Raw genomic sequence first — 16,042 nt, 5'->3', positions numbered from 1 at the left:
TATAGGCTACAAAGAAGTCACCAATCACCTTAGGTCATCATCCTTAAAAGGAAATTTAAGCTTGTCATGATACACACCTCTTTTTTTTTCTTATGAGGAATTTATTCTATGACGGGAACTTTCGTTTAGAATGTAAATGAGAATTTGGATACTACTTATCTAGTGGATGGTATTCCGATACGACCTTGTGAATTGATGAATGGACTCCAATTATATATAATTGAAAATGAAGTATTAACAACCTAAAATAAGTCTTGAAAATTTATAGATTGACAAAGTTAAATGTGTAAATCGTGTAGTAGTTCCATTGACATTCATTGATTTGTTATCCACATCATCAACTATCAGTTTGAAAGTTTCGGTGAAATTCACTTCTTTTGATATGAATGTATAAAAATTGATTGACTTTTGGGGTAAGATATATATATATATATATCATATCATATCATATCATACTATTATATAAGTGCACAAACTATATATATATATATATATATATATATATATATCATATCATATCATACTATTATATAAGTACACAAACTCATGTTTTATGGCTATTTTTTCACTTGACCATTTTATTCTTTTTTTTTATTTAAATACCATATTTTCTTTAGTAATCTTTTTGTCTTTTATTTTGCATTTTCATAAATTATCGATATTCTTTTATTTATTTTCATTTTTATATTTAAATATTATTTTCCCCACTTCTCACCCTCTCGACCCTCTCACCCCTTCTCTCTCTCTCTTTTTTTTTTTTTGGTGAAGAAAAGAAAATTTAATTAAACATAATATTAACAAGAATATCCAAGCAGTCAGTTGAGGACTGAGTAATCCTAGCATGTCTAGCTAAGTTATCCACAGGCTGTATCAGTGGTCTAGGTTGTTTTAAAATATTTACAGACCAAAAGGAAGAGAGGAATTGGGAGATATCGAACAAAAGTGAAAAATATTTCCAAGGCCAAGGGAAAAGTTCTTTAGCAGTAACCCAATCCTGAATTTGCTGTGAATCTGTCCAAATAGTTACTTTTTAGTAGCCCAATGAAAGTGACATTTCGATCCCTACTTGGACTCCTCGTAGCTCCATTTCTTGTGCTGTGCCTACATAGCCACAATCTATTGCCGATGCCAGAATTGTATTGTTATAAATAATTAAAAAAACCCCAACCACCACATGAGGATGAGTGACAAAAACTGCCATCAGATAAAATAAGACATGAACCCTTGGTGTCTAAGTCCAAGTAATAGGAGAGAGGTAAGGGTTGAGGCTAAGCTGTGTCAGGAGGACTGAGGGGTATGTGTCCCTCATCAGTCACATAAAGGTTTAAATCCGCTACCCAACGATGGATATTAGATAAAATTAGATGGGGGTTGATAGGTTTTTTGGAAAACAGAACTTGATTCCTCTGAATCCAAATGAAGTAAAGGGTAGTACCAATAATACTTAAAATTCTGTTTTGTGTGTCCTTACTCCCTCCAATCGCATTTAAAAGACTAGAGAACCCATCAATTAAAGAGATTCCAGTAACATGTTCAGTTCGGATTCCAAGAGGACCAGCCGCCCAGATTCGTTTAGAGAAACCACGAGAGAGGAAAAGGTGCCAAGGGGTTTCAGTTTCTTCCTGACACAAAACATAGAGATTGTTGTCCAGGGCATGCCAAAATAACTTGGACTTGGTAGGGAGACCATCATGGAGGGTTCTCCAAAGGAAAATCTGAAACTTGGGGGGGAGTTTAAGTTTCCAAATCAGAGCCCAAGTGGGATGAGGTTGACCCTGAATGGGAGTACCATGATTGGTTTGGGTAAGAAAGGTTGCAACTCGTTTAGTGGTTAACTTCCCGGTTTTAGAAATGGGAGAACATAGATGATCCGCATGGGGATGAGAAGAAATATGAATTTTTAAAATTGAGTCGCAGATTTGCTACGGAAAAATAGAGGAAATAAGAGGAATATTCCAAGATCGGTGAGATATTAAATCCGAGACAGTATGATAAAGTGGTATGGGCTGCATAAATTGATTTAGGGATGTAAAGGTGGTAGAGGGGATCCAAGGGTCGTTCCAAAGATAGATATAGGAACCATCCCCCATGTGCCAGCGGACCAATTTCCTAAACAGAGGTAGCATTTGTAAAATGCTATTCCAAGTCTAGGATCCTCTTCTAAAATTAGCAAGTGGATTTAGAAGAGAAGAGTGTGGGAAGTACTTTGCTTTGAGGATGGTGGCCCATAAGGAATGTGGTTCAGAAACCAAGCGCCAAGTTAACTTCAAAATAAGAGCTCTATTGTGATCCCAATGTGACCGAGCCCTAAGGCCTCTAGATTTTTTATGTTGACAAATCGAACTCCAAGATATCATGGGTGGAGTTTTAGTACCCACAAGTTTACCATTCCAGAAGGCAGAACTGAGGGAGTCAAGTTGGGAGCAAACAGATTTGGGAAAGAGGAAATAGGACATTTGGTAAGTGGGAATGGAGTGAAGGACCGATTTGATGAGTGTTAATCTGCCTGCCTGAGAAAGAAGGTTGCACCTCCAATCTGACAATTTCCCTTTAACACGATGGAGGATGGGTGCAAGACTTTTGGACTTAGATCGGCAGGGGAATAGAGGGGTGCCATGGTATTTGGATTCAGGCCGCATATCACCAATTTCCAGAAACTGACAAATGCCACGTCTCAGATGTTGAGATGTATTTGAACTGAAGAAAATGCCACTTTTGGAAGGATCAAGTTGTTGACCAGAGAGGGACTCAAAGAGGCATAAAATGGCCTTTAAAGTGTGAACATCCTCTAAAGTAGCACGGCAGAAAAGAAGTGTGTCATCGGCAAAGAGCAAGTGGGTAATTTCAAGTGCATTGCGAGAGATTTTTATATTTAATTTAATTTTAAATATAAAAAAACTAACAGTACCCCCCCTCCTCCTTTCTCTTGCAACCCCACCATCCCCCACTACCTGCTGCAACCCAACCCACCCCTATCCCCTTACAACGCAACCCCACCACTTCGCTCCACCCTCCTTCTGTTCCTTTCCCCTAACTCCCACCCCCTGCTTCCCCACAACCCCAACAATTTAAATCCAAAATCAAACTGCAAATTACAAAACCCAGATAGTGAAAGCGCCCTGTATCAAAGCCAACCAAAATTAAAACATCAATAGCCAATTATAGAGTCCAACCTTATTCAAATGAAAAGAACAATAATAAAAATGAAAAATAGTGAAAACTAAAAAAATCCTCCAATCAGTAGATCGAAAAACAAACTCAGCAAAAAATGCACATTTTACAGGCAAAAAGAAAAAAAAAATTTAAAGAGATGCCTATAGAGATGTAATTTTACAACTCAGCACCGGCCGAGCTGCAAAATGGGTCTTGAAAGCGAGTGAGAGAATCGGAAGGCGTTCGAAATTCTCAGACCAACCAAAAAAATTATTTTAACAAAATTAAAATTAAATTTAAACGCAAAAAAAAAAAAAAAAAGGGTTGTGGAAAACCAGGGGGTGGGAGTTAGGAAAGGAACAGAGTGAGAGGGAGACGGGGAGGGTGGTGTGAAGTGGTGGGCTTAGGTTGCACCAGAAAAATGTGTTTTTTTGTTCAAAGATTGTTAAATTGAAAATAGTGAAATACAGCACCAAGTTTTTAATTTAGGCTCAGTTTGGTTGCAAGGGGAATTAAAGGGAAGGGAAGGGAAATTTTTCAAACCTAAAACGGAAATTTTTGTAATCATTACCCCATGTGATTGTATAAACTATTTAAATTTCTTACCATACCTAGTAAAGGTACATTTTACATGTAATATTTATTTTACATTTTAAACCAAAGGGAAATAGATGTAAAGTAAAGTGAAGTTTAATAATCAAATATGAAATGATTTAGAGTTAGATATATTGTCACATGGTATCACATGGGGTAATAATTAAAAAAAGTTCTTTTTTTAAGTATGAAAATTTCACTTCTCTTCCCTTTTTCCCTTGCAACCAGACTAAGCCTTAAGATTTCTTGTCATTTTTGGTTTTCATGGCTCCTTTTGTACTATCATACTTTTATAAAAATAAACTATTTTTCAAAGAAAAATTAAAGCAGGATTTACAAAATAAAATGGTAAATGAATATAATTACTTAACTCATTTTATAAAATTTTCTTGTGCTTAACATTAGATCATTAGTAGGGTATGAGTATATATTTATCATAAAATATTTAGAAAAGGGTGGGTGGTAGCGGAACGTGCGTTCTGTGAGCTTGTTCATGCGTTTATTTATTATAACCAGATCTGACATTAAACTAATTAGAACCATCCATTGCCGCAGTCACCGGCTGGTATGCTTATCCAAACAGGAAAAAATGTAGAGAGGCGGTTACGGCTTTGGCTGCAACTCATCTTGTTTGGGCGCCGTGCTCGACGAAGATGCAGAGGGGAGGTAGGGAGGGGGATGTAAAAGCTAGGACGAGAGAGAGAGAGGGTGCAGGGTTGAGAGTGAATGTAGTTTTTTTACAATTTCAGTTTTGTTAGGAGACGATAACAAGTGATACACATTGTAGATCAAGAAAATGTGGGTTTCTGTTTGTTTCCTCCCTCTGACTTTCTCTGAAGGAGATTAGAGATGGATTTCTCTATTTTTTCGGTTTTGGTGATGGATTTACCATTGGAGTTACAATTGATTTTTGGTACAGAAGGGTGGGAGGGAGATACAGAGAAGTGGAGCTAGGAGGGGATGTAGAGGCAAGGGGAGGAGAGAGAGAAAGCGGGGAGCGGGCTGCAGAGGCCAGGAGGGGGAGAGAGAGTACAGAAGTGATGGAGGGAGAGAAAAGGGTGCAGCGGGGATGCAAAGGCGAGGAGGGGGAGAGAAATCACCGTCCTAGTCTGTTTTAGGTAAAGTAAGACTAAAGCAATTCAACGGCAAATAGTCAATGGGGTTAAATCTACGGTTATAACCATAGGAATGCTCTCCCAACTTATTTTTAAGGGCTAATAGTTGGAATGTGTATCCTTAATTCATTCTAGTTCAAGAGGACAATATTTATACAAGAGTGTACATGTGATGAGAAGTATGGTAACCCAATATTGGGTTGTACAAGAATATGGTAACCCAATATTGGGTGATACAAAGATATGAATGGTAAGCTAATCAACCATATATATCTACAAGAGATGCCCAGCCGATTGAGATTCCATAGCAGACTTGATTGAGTTTCCATAGTAAGGTTGATCCATATCACATGTGATCATAACCGAGAAAGGAAGGTATATCGTGATCTTTCTCTCTATACACCCCCTCAACGTGGAGAATCGGGAGGCTGAATCTTCAGCTTGTCCCTTAGTGTCTCAAATCTGGAATGTGGCCAACGGTAGGGTGTGAGCCAGTTGATCTTGAGAAGATATATATTGGACCTGGAGCTGTTTCTTGGCCACACGATAGCGTACAAAATGGAAGTCCACCTCGACGTGCTTGGTACGTGCATGGAGCACAGGATTCGCTGACAAGTACATGGCCCCGAGGTTGTCGCACCATAAGATTGGTGGACTAGAAGTAGGCTGGTCGAGTTCTTTAAGAAGCGATTCTAACCACACCAACTCGGCTGAGGCATCAGCCAAGGCTTTATATTCGGCCTCAGTGGAGGACCGGGCCACAGTTCTTTGTTTTCATGACACCCAGGATATGAGATTTGGGCCGAGAAAAATTGCGAAGCCCCCAGTAGATTTGCGGTCAAACCCATCTCCAGCCCAGTCTGCTTCTGTGAAAGCTTGGAGAGTAATGAGCTGTCGGGGTTGGTGGTGGAAAGTGATAAGGTGAAGGGTTCTGTTGGCGATAGAAGCATCTATCAGTGGAGTGGTTCGTACGCCAGCAAATTGAGCACCAGAATCGACCACAGCCCATAGGGGAGCCACGGCCAAGACCAGCACTTCGACCACCACTACCCCACCAACCACCCCTACCACCACGGCTTGGTGGAGAGGAAGCCGAAGGAGTGGTAGAAGAAGATCTTTGAACATTATTCGTAGATATTTGGGTTCCAGGAGCAGCCGGCTCAGTGATGGTAAGTTTCTTCAGAGATGTGCCATGTAAGAATTCATGGCTCAGTAACATGGCATGGAGATCATCATACTCGATTGGATCGGTTCTAGTAAGCAAGGACGACACCATGGACTTGAATTCTGGTTTCAGCCCACGGTATACATGAAGGTTGAAAGCTCCAGGACGAAGGGGATGACCCGCAGCCACGAGTTCATCAGCAACAGATTTGGCACGCTGGAGGAACACAGAGACGGTTTCATCAGATTTTTGTTCAAGGTCTGTAAGTGCCATATTTAGTGCCATTAAACGGCTCTCAGAGGGAGAGGAGAAAGCAATCTATAGGGTCTCCCAAATTTCTCTGCTGGTTCGCTTGCAAACATCCAGTGGAAGTACCTCCTCGGACAGTGAGGCAACAAGCATACTACGCATAAGTGAGTCCTGACGTCGCCAGGCAGCAACCTCTATAGGATCAATCGAACAAGGGGTAGACCCATCAATATGCTAAAAAAGATTTTGCCCATCCAAGAAGGGCTCGACCTGAGTTTGCCAAAACATATAGTTTTTAGAGGTGAGCTTTAGAGATATGTAATGATGGGCATGATTAAGAGACGGAGGAGAGACTGTGGTAGAGAGGGGAAGAGGGTTGGGCTGTTCTTGGGCGGCCAAAATAGTGCTACCACCGCCAGTTTCATTAGTGTTTTCTCCGGCCATTGCAATTGAGAAAAGGAGTGACAAAAAAAAAAAAAAAAAAAATTTCAAGTGTGGCTCATTGGAGCACTTGTGGCTCTGATACTATAATAGTTGGAATGTGTATCCTTAATTCATTCTAGTCCAAGAGGACAATATTTATACAAGAGTGCACATGTGATGAGAAGTATGGTAACCCAATAATGGATTGTACAAGAATATGGTAACCCAATACTGGGTGATACAAAGATATGAATGGTAAGCTAATCAACCATATATACCTATAAGAGATGCCCAACCGATTGAGATTCCATAGCAGACTTGATTGAGTTTCCATAGTAAGCTTGATCCATATCATATGTGATCATAACCGAGAAAGAAAGGTATATCGTGATCTTTCTCTCTATAAGGGCGTACCGCAATATTTAAGCCTTCAGATAAATGATTATTTAATTATCCTTTGGTAAGTTTCAACACAATGCATTTGAACTCAAAGCTTTTCGAATTTCTACTACCATCTTAATGCCCCCACCTTTAATTATCACTAGAAAAATAAAACCACTATAACCACTGTTAACTGAAAAAATTGAACTAATTAAGGCCATACAAAGAGGGACTAGGTAGAAGAGAAAAAGAGGCTCGATCATCATACAAACTCTCTAGTGAAACAGTTACAGAAACGATCCCAAACAGCTTTCAATGTGACAAAGAGTGTTAAAAATCAATCTAAGAGAAGGTCCTGCTGCCTCATCATTGTCGTCAAAAAGACGAGCTCTCTTGCTGGGCCTCAACATCTCTCCCTTTTCCTCCCATACATCCGAAACAGTGTTGAATCTTAGACGACTCAAGAAATCTACTGTTGGTAATTCCTCTCCTCTTCTTATTCTCTGGTATTTCCAGAGGGATTCCCTTTTCCTGAACATGTGATGGTTGGTCTAGTGCGTGCTGGTTGGAACCATCAACAAAAGCTCCCTTGCAGTCACTAGCCCTCTTCAACTCTCCCTCTTCCTCCTCTGATTCTATAGAAACAGAATTTGATCCTTCAACCTCAGGTCGTAAGCAACTTGTTAAGCTCTGTATATGAAAATGTACTCCATTGTTATCATTGACATATGACCAATTGAAGAATTCTGCAACCATCATGGCACTTGAATGTTCTTTGTTCTTGAACAAGATCTCCCAGTATTTCACTATAGCGCCATGTGTACTAATATCTAAAATCTCAATACCATCTTTTCCTTGCAACGGAATCCCAAACCAATCAAAGCCTTTGAAATGGTGAATGTAGATTATATCTCGATCAGCAGAAACCTCGACATCCTCAATTCTTAGTGTATGAAAACACCTGGTTGTTTTACCTTTTTGGTAGATAGAAGCTGAAATATGTAAATAGAGGGTGGTTTCTGAGAAGAGTTCCAAAACAATGCACAGAATTGATTCCCTATTATAGATCCGGTCATCAGTAGTGAAGGAATATCTAGTTCTCGGTAACCTGTTGGGTAAAAGTGTTCCCTGAAAATCAGAGTAGGAAAGAAAGGAGCTGTCAATAATCAAAGCAATAAATTAATTGGCAGTTTCTAATCATTACCAAGTGTAGGGGAAAACAAGATGGTGAAAATACCTGGCCATATATCTTCCTTCGGGGACGTGTTGAGTTAAAGCATCTTCGTGCATCCAATTCTTCCAAGGATTCTGTTCCATGTAGGCCACTAATCTCCCCTAGGTTTACGCAACCCTCAAGATGTAATGTCTTCAAATTTTTAAGCCTTGACAAATCCGGTAGTCATACCAAACAAGAACATTCTTCACAATGAAGTTCAACTAAACTTGAGGGAAGTTCTGGGAGGTATGCCAACTCCCTAGGAATATTAAAGAAATCTTTGGATTGCGATAATTGCATTACTCTCGTGCTTATGTGTGAAGTCGTCGGCCTTGGAGAAATTTTCAACTCCACTAAATTCGAAAGGATTGAAAAATCATCAGGAAATGCAGCAACACCAGTTCCTCTCAGGTTAATGATACGCAAACACCTCATTCTCCCCATTGATCTTGGTAGCTTCACTAGTTCATGGCAATCCTTAGCATCTAGTACCTCAAGCTTCTCTAATAGTCCAACATGATCGGGCAATTTCTTAATTCCTGAAGCACTCAATTGGAGCTCAACCAAAAATTTTAGATCACCAATGGACATAGGCAACTCTTTTATTTGCCAACAGTTCTTAAGAATAAGATTTTTGAGCTGACTCAACTGCCCAATGGACTCGTCTAATTTATCCAAGGAATCACAGTTTCCAAGATCTAATTGCTCCAAGTAAGGAAACCATGAAAAGTCTGGGGACTTAGATAGATATCTACACTCACTAAGATCAAGAACTTTCAAATTTTGGAACCGCTGGCAAACAAAAAGTTAACATTACAACACTTCCCATAAAACTTAATAATTAAATTAGAAAAGAAAAGGTCAAATAGTATACCTCATTTTCATCTTGAGGCCTGCTATTCCAAGCTTGTCTAATACGGCTCCACGAAAGGTCAAGATAAACTAGTCTGTCATGATAAAAACTGGCTGGTAGAATACCCCAAGGACAGCCCATCCACCTGAGCCAAATTTCCCATAAAGTTTGCTGAACTAATGTCGAGAAATCTTAGATTGGACATCATCTCAAAGTGTTTACTATCTAGAGAAACCCTCGATAAATCAGATGGAAGGATTATGCCTTTTATCATATCAGTTCCCTACAATAGAAAATAAGCAAAGTAAACAGAATTTGGCGGACACTATAAGCCAAAATAAATAATGGGAAGTCATTAGGGTGAATCCCATGGTATTTGGAATGTCATAGAAAAGGCAATGCAATGCACCTAAATCACCGGCAAAAAGAATTTTAAAATGTAAAAGCGTTACTCAATGCACTATATGTTTATTGTACTTTTTTGCATAAGTTCAGCAAGAATATATTAGAATAGGAGAAGAATACACACAATTAACGTTCAGACATTCCTAGATGAAACAAAAAACAAAAAAGCAGCACTAACTAAAATAGTCCACTCTTTCATCTTCGGCATTGCCATCAGCAAAAGAGAAAACTAACAAAAGAAAGAGACCCGTTCTATTGATTCAGAAAATCTATAACAAGGTCTTCCCAGCATGTCCCACCGAATATATTTATTGTACTTGATTCCAAGCAATTTGTATAATTCCATGAACTTTTTATGATAACGTCTCTAAAAACTAGATTATAAGCTCACACACACACAAACTAAGTTATATATATATATATATATATATATATATATATATATGTGTGTGTGTGTGTGTGTGTGTGTGTGTGTGTGTGGAGGGAGGGAGAGAGAGAGAGAGAGGCATGTGCTTTGGTTTTACCTTATGTCCTTCTAATACTTCCAGGATTTGGCCATGAGACCATAACCTACTACGCTTACCCGGCTCCATAAGATTTTCTTCCAAGACAATGTCCCTTCCCATGTCTCGAATTTGATCATGCATCCTCAAGTAGGAGCCTTCAAATTTTAGAAAGGACCTTTTAATTAGCCTGTGTATTGCTGATTCAGGATGATATCCACAAGCTTCCCATAAAGTAATTACGGTTTCTTTCTCCCATCCAATGAAAAAACATGCAGCATCGAGAAATATGGCTTTTTGATAATCGTCTTCTAGATTATCATAGCTTAGCTTCAATCTTCTCTGGACTTTTTCATGAGGAATTTCTTTCAACTTTTGTAATGTACTTTTCCACACTTTTTTGCTTCTTATGTCTGATAGGTAAGACCCCAGTACCTCTAGAGTCAAAGGCAATCCGCCCGAATAGCATGCCGCATCATGTGAAAATTGCACATAATCTTTAGGAGGCTGGTCCATTGAAAAGGCATGCAAACTAAATAGCTGAAGAGATTCCTTATGGTCCAGCACTTGAGGCCAGTAGATTTTATCTTTATTAACTTTAGCCATATTCAGAATATGTTCGTCCCTAGATGTTATTATGACTCTACTTCCTTGACCAAACCAATTGAGTTCAGCAGCCAAAGCATCTATCTGTTCTTGATTGTCCACATCATCAAGAACAAGAAGAATATTTTCTTTACAAAGTCTCTGCTCTATCAATTTTTTTCCTCTGTGATAATCAACTATGTCAATTTTTGTTTTGAGAATATCTTCAAGAAGTTGCTTCTGCAAAGATGCTAGACCCATGCATTGCGTTGCTCGTTCTCTAACGTTTGAAAGAAAACTATGGTTATTGAAGGTCAAAAGGATGCGATTATACACAGCCTTAGCAATAGTTGTGTTCCCAATACCCCCGAAACCACAGATTCCCACGAACTGAACATCATTGGAATCAGTATTTAATAAAATAATAATTCATTTACGTGGGAATCTATTCCAATGTTGTATTTACATTCTGCCAAGTGGGTGGTACTGATCAAATCATTGAGAACCCTTTTGACAACTAATTCAACTAGCTCTGCTTGATCCCTGCAATCATTTCATATCAAAAGTAAAATCAAACCAACAACTAATGTGATGAAAATACCTTGTAAAATGAGAACAAAATAAATTTACAGTTTTTGAAGGAATGGAAAGCAGTTAGAAATAAACACTAACAAAAAATTTTTACTGAGTACAAATTGGAAAATGCATCCTTGTATACAAATTAGGAGTGTGGTGGCTTTTGATTTTGGTTATATGTTTGCAACTATAACATAAATGTAAATATCATTAGAGTGATGACAGAGCAATATCAAGACAATCTAATTTACCAGTTTATTCCAATACTAAGTTACTTAGAGGTATTAAGCTAACCACCTTGGGCTTCAAAAAATGTAGAAAATCCCAAGTAGTATGTCAAAATGGGTTTGAAAATTCCTATTTCTTGAAAAAAAGCTTGAATCAATTGAGATACAAAGGGAAGGGTCTGAAACATGGTCAGCCATTGATGATGAACCAAATCATGAATATGTTCCATCAAAAGGATACCCCTAATCAAACAATACACCAAATTTTCCATGTCTATTAGACAAGTAGAGATATTTCCTTCTTGTAATTATTTGCTCTTTACACTGCAAGTTTTGATTTGAAAGTTCCATTTCCATGGTTAGCAAAATCCATTCTAAATATTATGGGTAGAAAAGAAAAAAAAAAAAAAATCTTGTTTATACATCCAAAGAAAAGGGGAAAAAAATTTTAATGTGTGAAATAATATGAGACTACCTTCAGTACAAGTTTGTGGAATTGAAACTCACCCATTAACGCCTTCCTTGAGAACCCATCCCTTTAGATTCCCTACCTCTCTCAAAGCTTCCCTCCAACTCTCAATGACATCGGGCTTAAAATTCTTCTTATGCTTCCGAAAGGGTCCCTCAAAACTTCCAGTTTGATTCCGAACATGCGAGGGCTCAACATCAAAGAATATGGGCAGGACCATTTGACCATTGGATTTGTGGCAATGAAGAATCTTAGAAAGTTCAAGGAGGCACCATTTGCTAGAGGCGTAGCCTTTGGAGAAGATAGGGATTGAGATTTTGGACCCCTCGATTGCTCTAAGGAGGGCTGGGCCAATAGCTTCTCCGGTCCATAATTTTTCACTATCGAAAAAGACATTTATTCCTCTGTTCTTCAGAGCTTTGTGAAGGAAACCAGTGAAGTTATTGCGAGTGTCTTCACCCCTGAAGTTGAGAAACACTTCGAAATTAGAAGAACCAGATAAAGAGGCAGAGGAGGATGCCTCGGTCAGGTCCGCCATGAAGCTGTAGTTGCAATAGTTGAAGTTGCAGAGATGTGGAAAAGATCTTTCTTCCTATGTATTCTCTCTGCTTGAATGTGCAAACCGCAAAGGCTAATAAACTGTACCAGTAGCAGAAGGGGGTTAAGGCAAGGATTCAAGAAGACTCTCTCGGCTTCCTCTAGAAATTAATTTCTGTCCGATCCGTGAGATGACTTTCTCCCAAGGAGACGACCCAACTGCCTGCCTTGCACCACTCACTTTTCTTTTCGAGTTGCTTTCTCTAATTTTTAATTCTTAATAATATTTAATTGGTTTAATCTGATTAATTAATTTCCAAGGAGACGACCCAACTGCCTGCCTTGCACGACTCATTTTTCGAGTTGCTTCCTCTAATTTTTAATTCCTAATAATATTTGATTGGTTTAATCTGATCAATTAATTTCTACCGTTTCTTATATCAAAGGCGTAATTACTATCACTATCTTATACTTAGCCTATATTAGTTTTAAAAATGGATTATTTGAATGAAATGTCTATAGGTATATTTAGAACATATAATCTTCTTTTGATTGGCATTGTCGTGCACCAAATCATTGGATGGGGTGAGGGGTCGTGTATCATACACGTTGTGCCCATCCAACGATTGAAAGCACGATCGTACACTATATACAATGCAGTAACCTTTCCACTAAGAGGATATTCAAAATTATTTAAGAGTAATTTGCCATTGTATTGTTTTCAAGAGTTGTTATTGTTTTGACGTGTGAAAGAAATATGTGTTATAAACTTATAACATTTTTTTCACCAACCCTGATCATAACAAGATTTTCCCGCTTTGGCCTTGTGGTGTAGCCCAACCATGTTTCATACTACTTGTGGTTGTTTAGACAAAAATTATCATTTATATGAGATTCACAAATTTAGGATATAAGAGAAAAATAATAAAAAATATAGCTTTGCAGATGCGCACTTAGGGCATCTAACGTATGACAAATTGTAGCTTAAATACCTGATGTTTCATATATTACGATTGGGGTATCTAAACCTAAATCGGATTTCAATTAATCCAGATTACTCAAAAAAAAAATTTTAAAATATTTTTTTAATTTTACCGTTGTAAATAGTTAATTTTAATTTTAAAACTAACGGTACCCACATCAGTCCCCCACCCCCCACCTCCCCCCCTCCTCCTCCTTCTAACCCAACCCCACCACTTCGCTCCACCCTCCTTCTGTTCCATTCCCTAACCCCACCCCCTGCTTCCCACAACCCAACAACTTAAACCCAAATCAGATTTAATAAAATTACGTCAAAGATAGAAACAAAACCCTTCTATTGTTCAAGAGTGAAAATCAATCGAAAGCGATACAATGTTACCAAATCTCATCCTCCAAAAAAATTAGGAAAAAAATGGCTACAACACACGACAAAATCAAACTGCAAATTACAAAACCCAGATAGTGAAAGCGCCCTGTATCAAACTCAACCAAAATTAAAACATCAATAGCCAATTACAGAGTCCAACCTTATTCAAATGAAAAGAACAGTAATAAAAATGATAAATAGTGAAAACTAAAAAAATCCTCCAATCAGCAGATCACAAAAACAAACTCAGCAAAAAATGCACATTTTACGGGCAAAAAGTAATAGTGGAAAAAAGAAAAAAATAATAAAGAGATGCCTATAGAGATGTAAACTTACAACTCAGGACCGGCCGAGCTGCAAAATGGGTCTTGAAAGCGAGTGAGAGAATCGGAAGGCGTTCGAAATTCTCAGACCAACCAACAAAATTATTTTAACAAATTTAAAATTAAATTTAAACGAAAAAAATAAAAAAAGGGGTTGCGGGAAACCAGGGGGTGGGAGTCAGGAAAGGAACAGAGTGAGAGGAAGACGGGGAGGGTGGTATGAAGTGGTGGGCTTAGGTTGCACCAGAAAAATATGTTTTTTTGTTCAAAGATTGTGTTAAATTGAAAATAGTGAAATACAGCACCAAGTTTTTAATTTAAGATTTTTTGTCATTTTTGGTTTTCGTGGCTTCTTTTGTACCATCATACTTTTATAAAAATAAACTACTTTTCAAAGAAAAATTAAAGCAGGATTTACAAAATAAAATGGTAAATGAATATAATTACTTAACTCATTTTATAAAATTTTCTTGTGCTTAACATTAGATCATTAGTGGGGTATGAGTATATATTTATCATAAAATATTCAGAAAAGGGTGGGTGGTAGCGGAACGTGCGTTCTGTGAGCTTGTTCATGCGTTTATTTATTATAACCGTAGATCTGACATTAAACTAATCAAAACCATCCAAAACATGTGATGGTTGGTCTAGTGCTTGCTGGTTGGACCCATCAACAAAAGCTCCTTTACAGTCACTAGCCCTATTCAACACTCCCTCTTCCTCCTCTAATTCTATAGAAACAGAATTTGATCCTTCAACCTCAGGTCGTGAGCAACTTGTTAAGCTCTGTATATGAAAATGTACTCCATTGTTATCATTGACATATGACCAATTGAAGAATTCTGCAACCATCATGGCACTAGAATGTTCTTTGTTCTTGAAAAAGATCTCCCAGTATTTCACTATAGAGCCATGTGTACTAATATCTAAAATCTCAATACCATCTTTTCCTTGCAACGGAATCCCAAACCAATCAAAGCCATTGAAATGGTGAATGTAGATTATATCTCGATCAGCAGAAACCTCAACATCCTCAATTCTTAGTGTATGAAAACAGCAGGTTTTTTTACCTTTTTGGTAGATAGAATCTGAAATATGTAAATAGAGGGTGGTTTCTGAGAAGACTTCCAAAACAATGCACAGAATTGATTTCCACCCCACCCCAAAAAAAAAAAAGGTAAAAAAGAAAAATCCGATTTTTTCAAGGGAAGCACTTTAACCTCAAAATGAGATGATAATAGAAATTGGAAAAAATTGATTTCCTCATCATAGACAAAATTAATGAGTGAAACGGCAAAAATAACAAAATTATGTGGAGACGTCAATACCATAAAAGATAAACCCTGCATATTACCATTAGAGTGCTAATGCAAAAAAGGTTGACCTGTTACTAGGAAACCTAGCGGCATATGTCCATCCTATGTTGATTCAAAGGTACATGAAACAGGAAAATTGTCCAAGAACCTGTGCAGAATTGTACAATACAGATATTACTAGTCGTAGGATCCAAAAGGAACTAATATTGAAAATGAGCCGAGAACTCTGACCGAAACAAACGACCCTGACAAAACACTCCCGACCTCTCAAAAAGGTCAAATTCCTCTAACCAATTCACTGCGTCGTGCCGTCGCCGCTGCTATGTGCTTCACAGTGGAATGGGAAAGAAAAGTCGAGAAGATTGTCGCCGCTGCTATGTGCTTCAACCTTCAGTGCTTCACGGCGGAATGGGAAAGAGAAGTCGAGAAGGCCATCGCCGCTGCTATGTGCTTCAGTGCTTCACGATGGACTGGGAAAGAGAAGCCGCTGCTATGTGCAATGTGCTTCATGGCGGAATGGGAAAGAGAAGACGAGAAGGCCGTTGTCGCTGCTAGGTTTTGTAAATGCCTCTCGGCCCTCTCCTCTCTTCACTCTTCTTATTTT

General features: G+C 38.2%; 3 protein-coding genes across 3 annotated transcripts; all 3 read right to left on the bottom strand.

Moving 5' to 3' along the window:
* Positions 1-5,700: 5,700 nt before the first annotated feature.
* Positions 5,701-6,300, bottom strand: LOC122639102. Its single transcript, XM_043831937.1, has one exon. The coding sequence runs from the start codon at positions 6,298-6,300 to the stop codon at positions 5,701-5,703; it is 600 nt and encodes a 199-aa protein (XP_043687872.1).
* Positions 6,301-7,455: 1,155 nt separating this feature from the next.
* Positions 7,456-11,040, bottom strand: LOC122639101 (disease resistance protein RUN1-like). The gene is made up of 4 exons (XM_043831935.1): positions 10,079-11,040; positions 9,295-9,432; positions 8,486-9,088; positions 7,456-8,208 (listed from the first exon to the last, which is right to left on the bottom strand). The coding sequence occupies exons 1-4, from the start codon at positions 10,901-10,903 to the stop codon at positions 7,456-7,458; spliced, it is 2,319 nt and encodes a 772-aa protein (XP_043687870.1). The 5' UTR covers positions 10,904-11,040.
* Positions 11,041-11,055: 15 nt separating this feature from the next.
* LOC122639100 (toll/interleukin-1 receptor-like protein) lies at positions 11,056-12,494 on the bottom strand. The gene is made up of 2 exons (XM_043831934.1): positions 11,953-12,494; positions 11,056-11,185 (listed from the first exon to the last, which is right to left on the bottom strand). Exons 1-2 carry the CDS (start codon positions 12,450-12,452, stop codon positions 11,056-11,058), a joined length of 630 nt encoding a protein of 209 aa, XP_043687869.1. The 5' UTR covers positions 12,453-12,494.
* Positions 12,495-16,042: the final 3,548 nt, after the last annotated feature.

Source organism: Telopea speciosissima, chromosome 9, assembly GCF_018873765.1.
Source record: "Telopea speciosissima isolate NSW1024214 ecotype Mountain lineage chromosome 9, Tspe_v1, whole genome shotgun sequence".
In the NCBI taxonomy this organism is placed as follows: domain Eukaryota; kingdom Viridiplantae; phylum Streptophyta; class Magnoliopsida; order Proteales; family Proteaceae; genus Telopea; species Telopea speciosissima.
This window is presented reverse-complemented; position numbering and strand designations above follow the sequence as displayed.

Coding starts and splice junctions, on each gene's coding strand:
- LOC122639102 (XM_043831937.1), bottom strand. CDS start 6,300: ATGGCACTTACAGACCTTGAACAAAAATCTGATGAAACCGTCTCTGTG.
- LOC122639101 (XM_043831935.1), bottom strand. CDS start 10,903: ATGGGTCTAGCATCTTTGCAGAAGCAACTTCTTGAAGATATTCTCAAA. Junction 9,433..10,078: donor AAGTATTAGAAGGACATAAG/GTAAAACCAAAG, acceptor TTTCTATTGTAG/GGAACTGATATGATAAAAGG. Junction 8,209..8,485: donor GTGAAGAATGTTCTTGTTTG/GTATGACTACCG, acceptor TCTGATTTTCAG/GGAACACTTTTACCCAACAG.
- LOC122639100 (XM_043831934.1), bottom strand. CDS start 12,452: ATGGCGGACCTGACCGAGGCATCCTCCTCTGCCTCTTTATCTGGTTCT. Junction 11,186..11,952: donor CTCAAGGAAGGCGTTAATGG/GTGAGTTTCAAT, acceptor AAATGATTGCAG/GGATCAAGCAGAGCTAGTTG.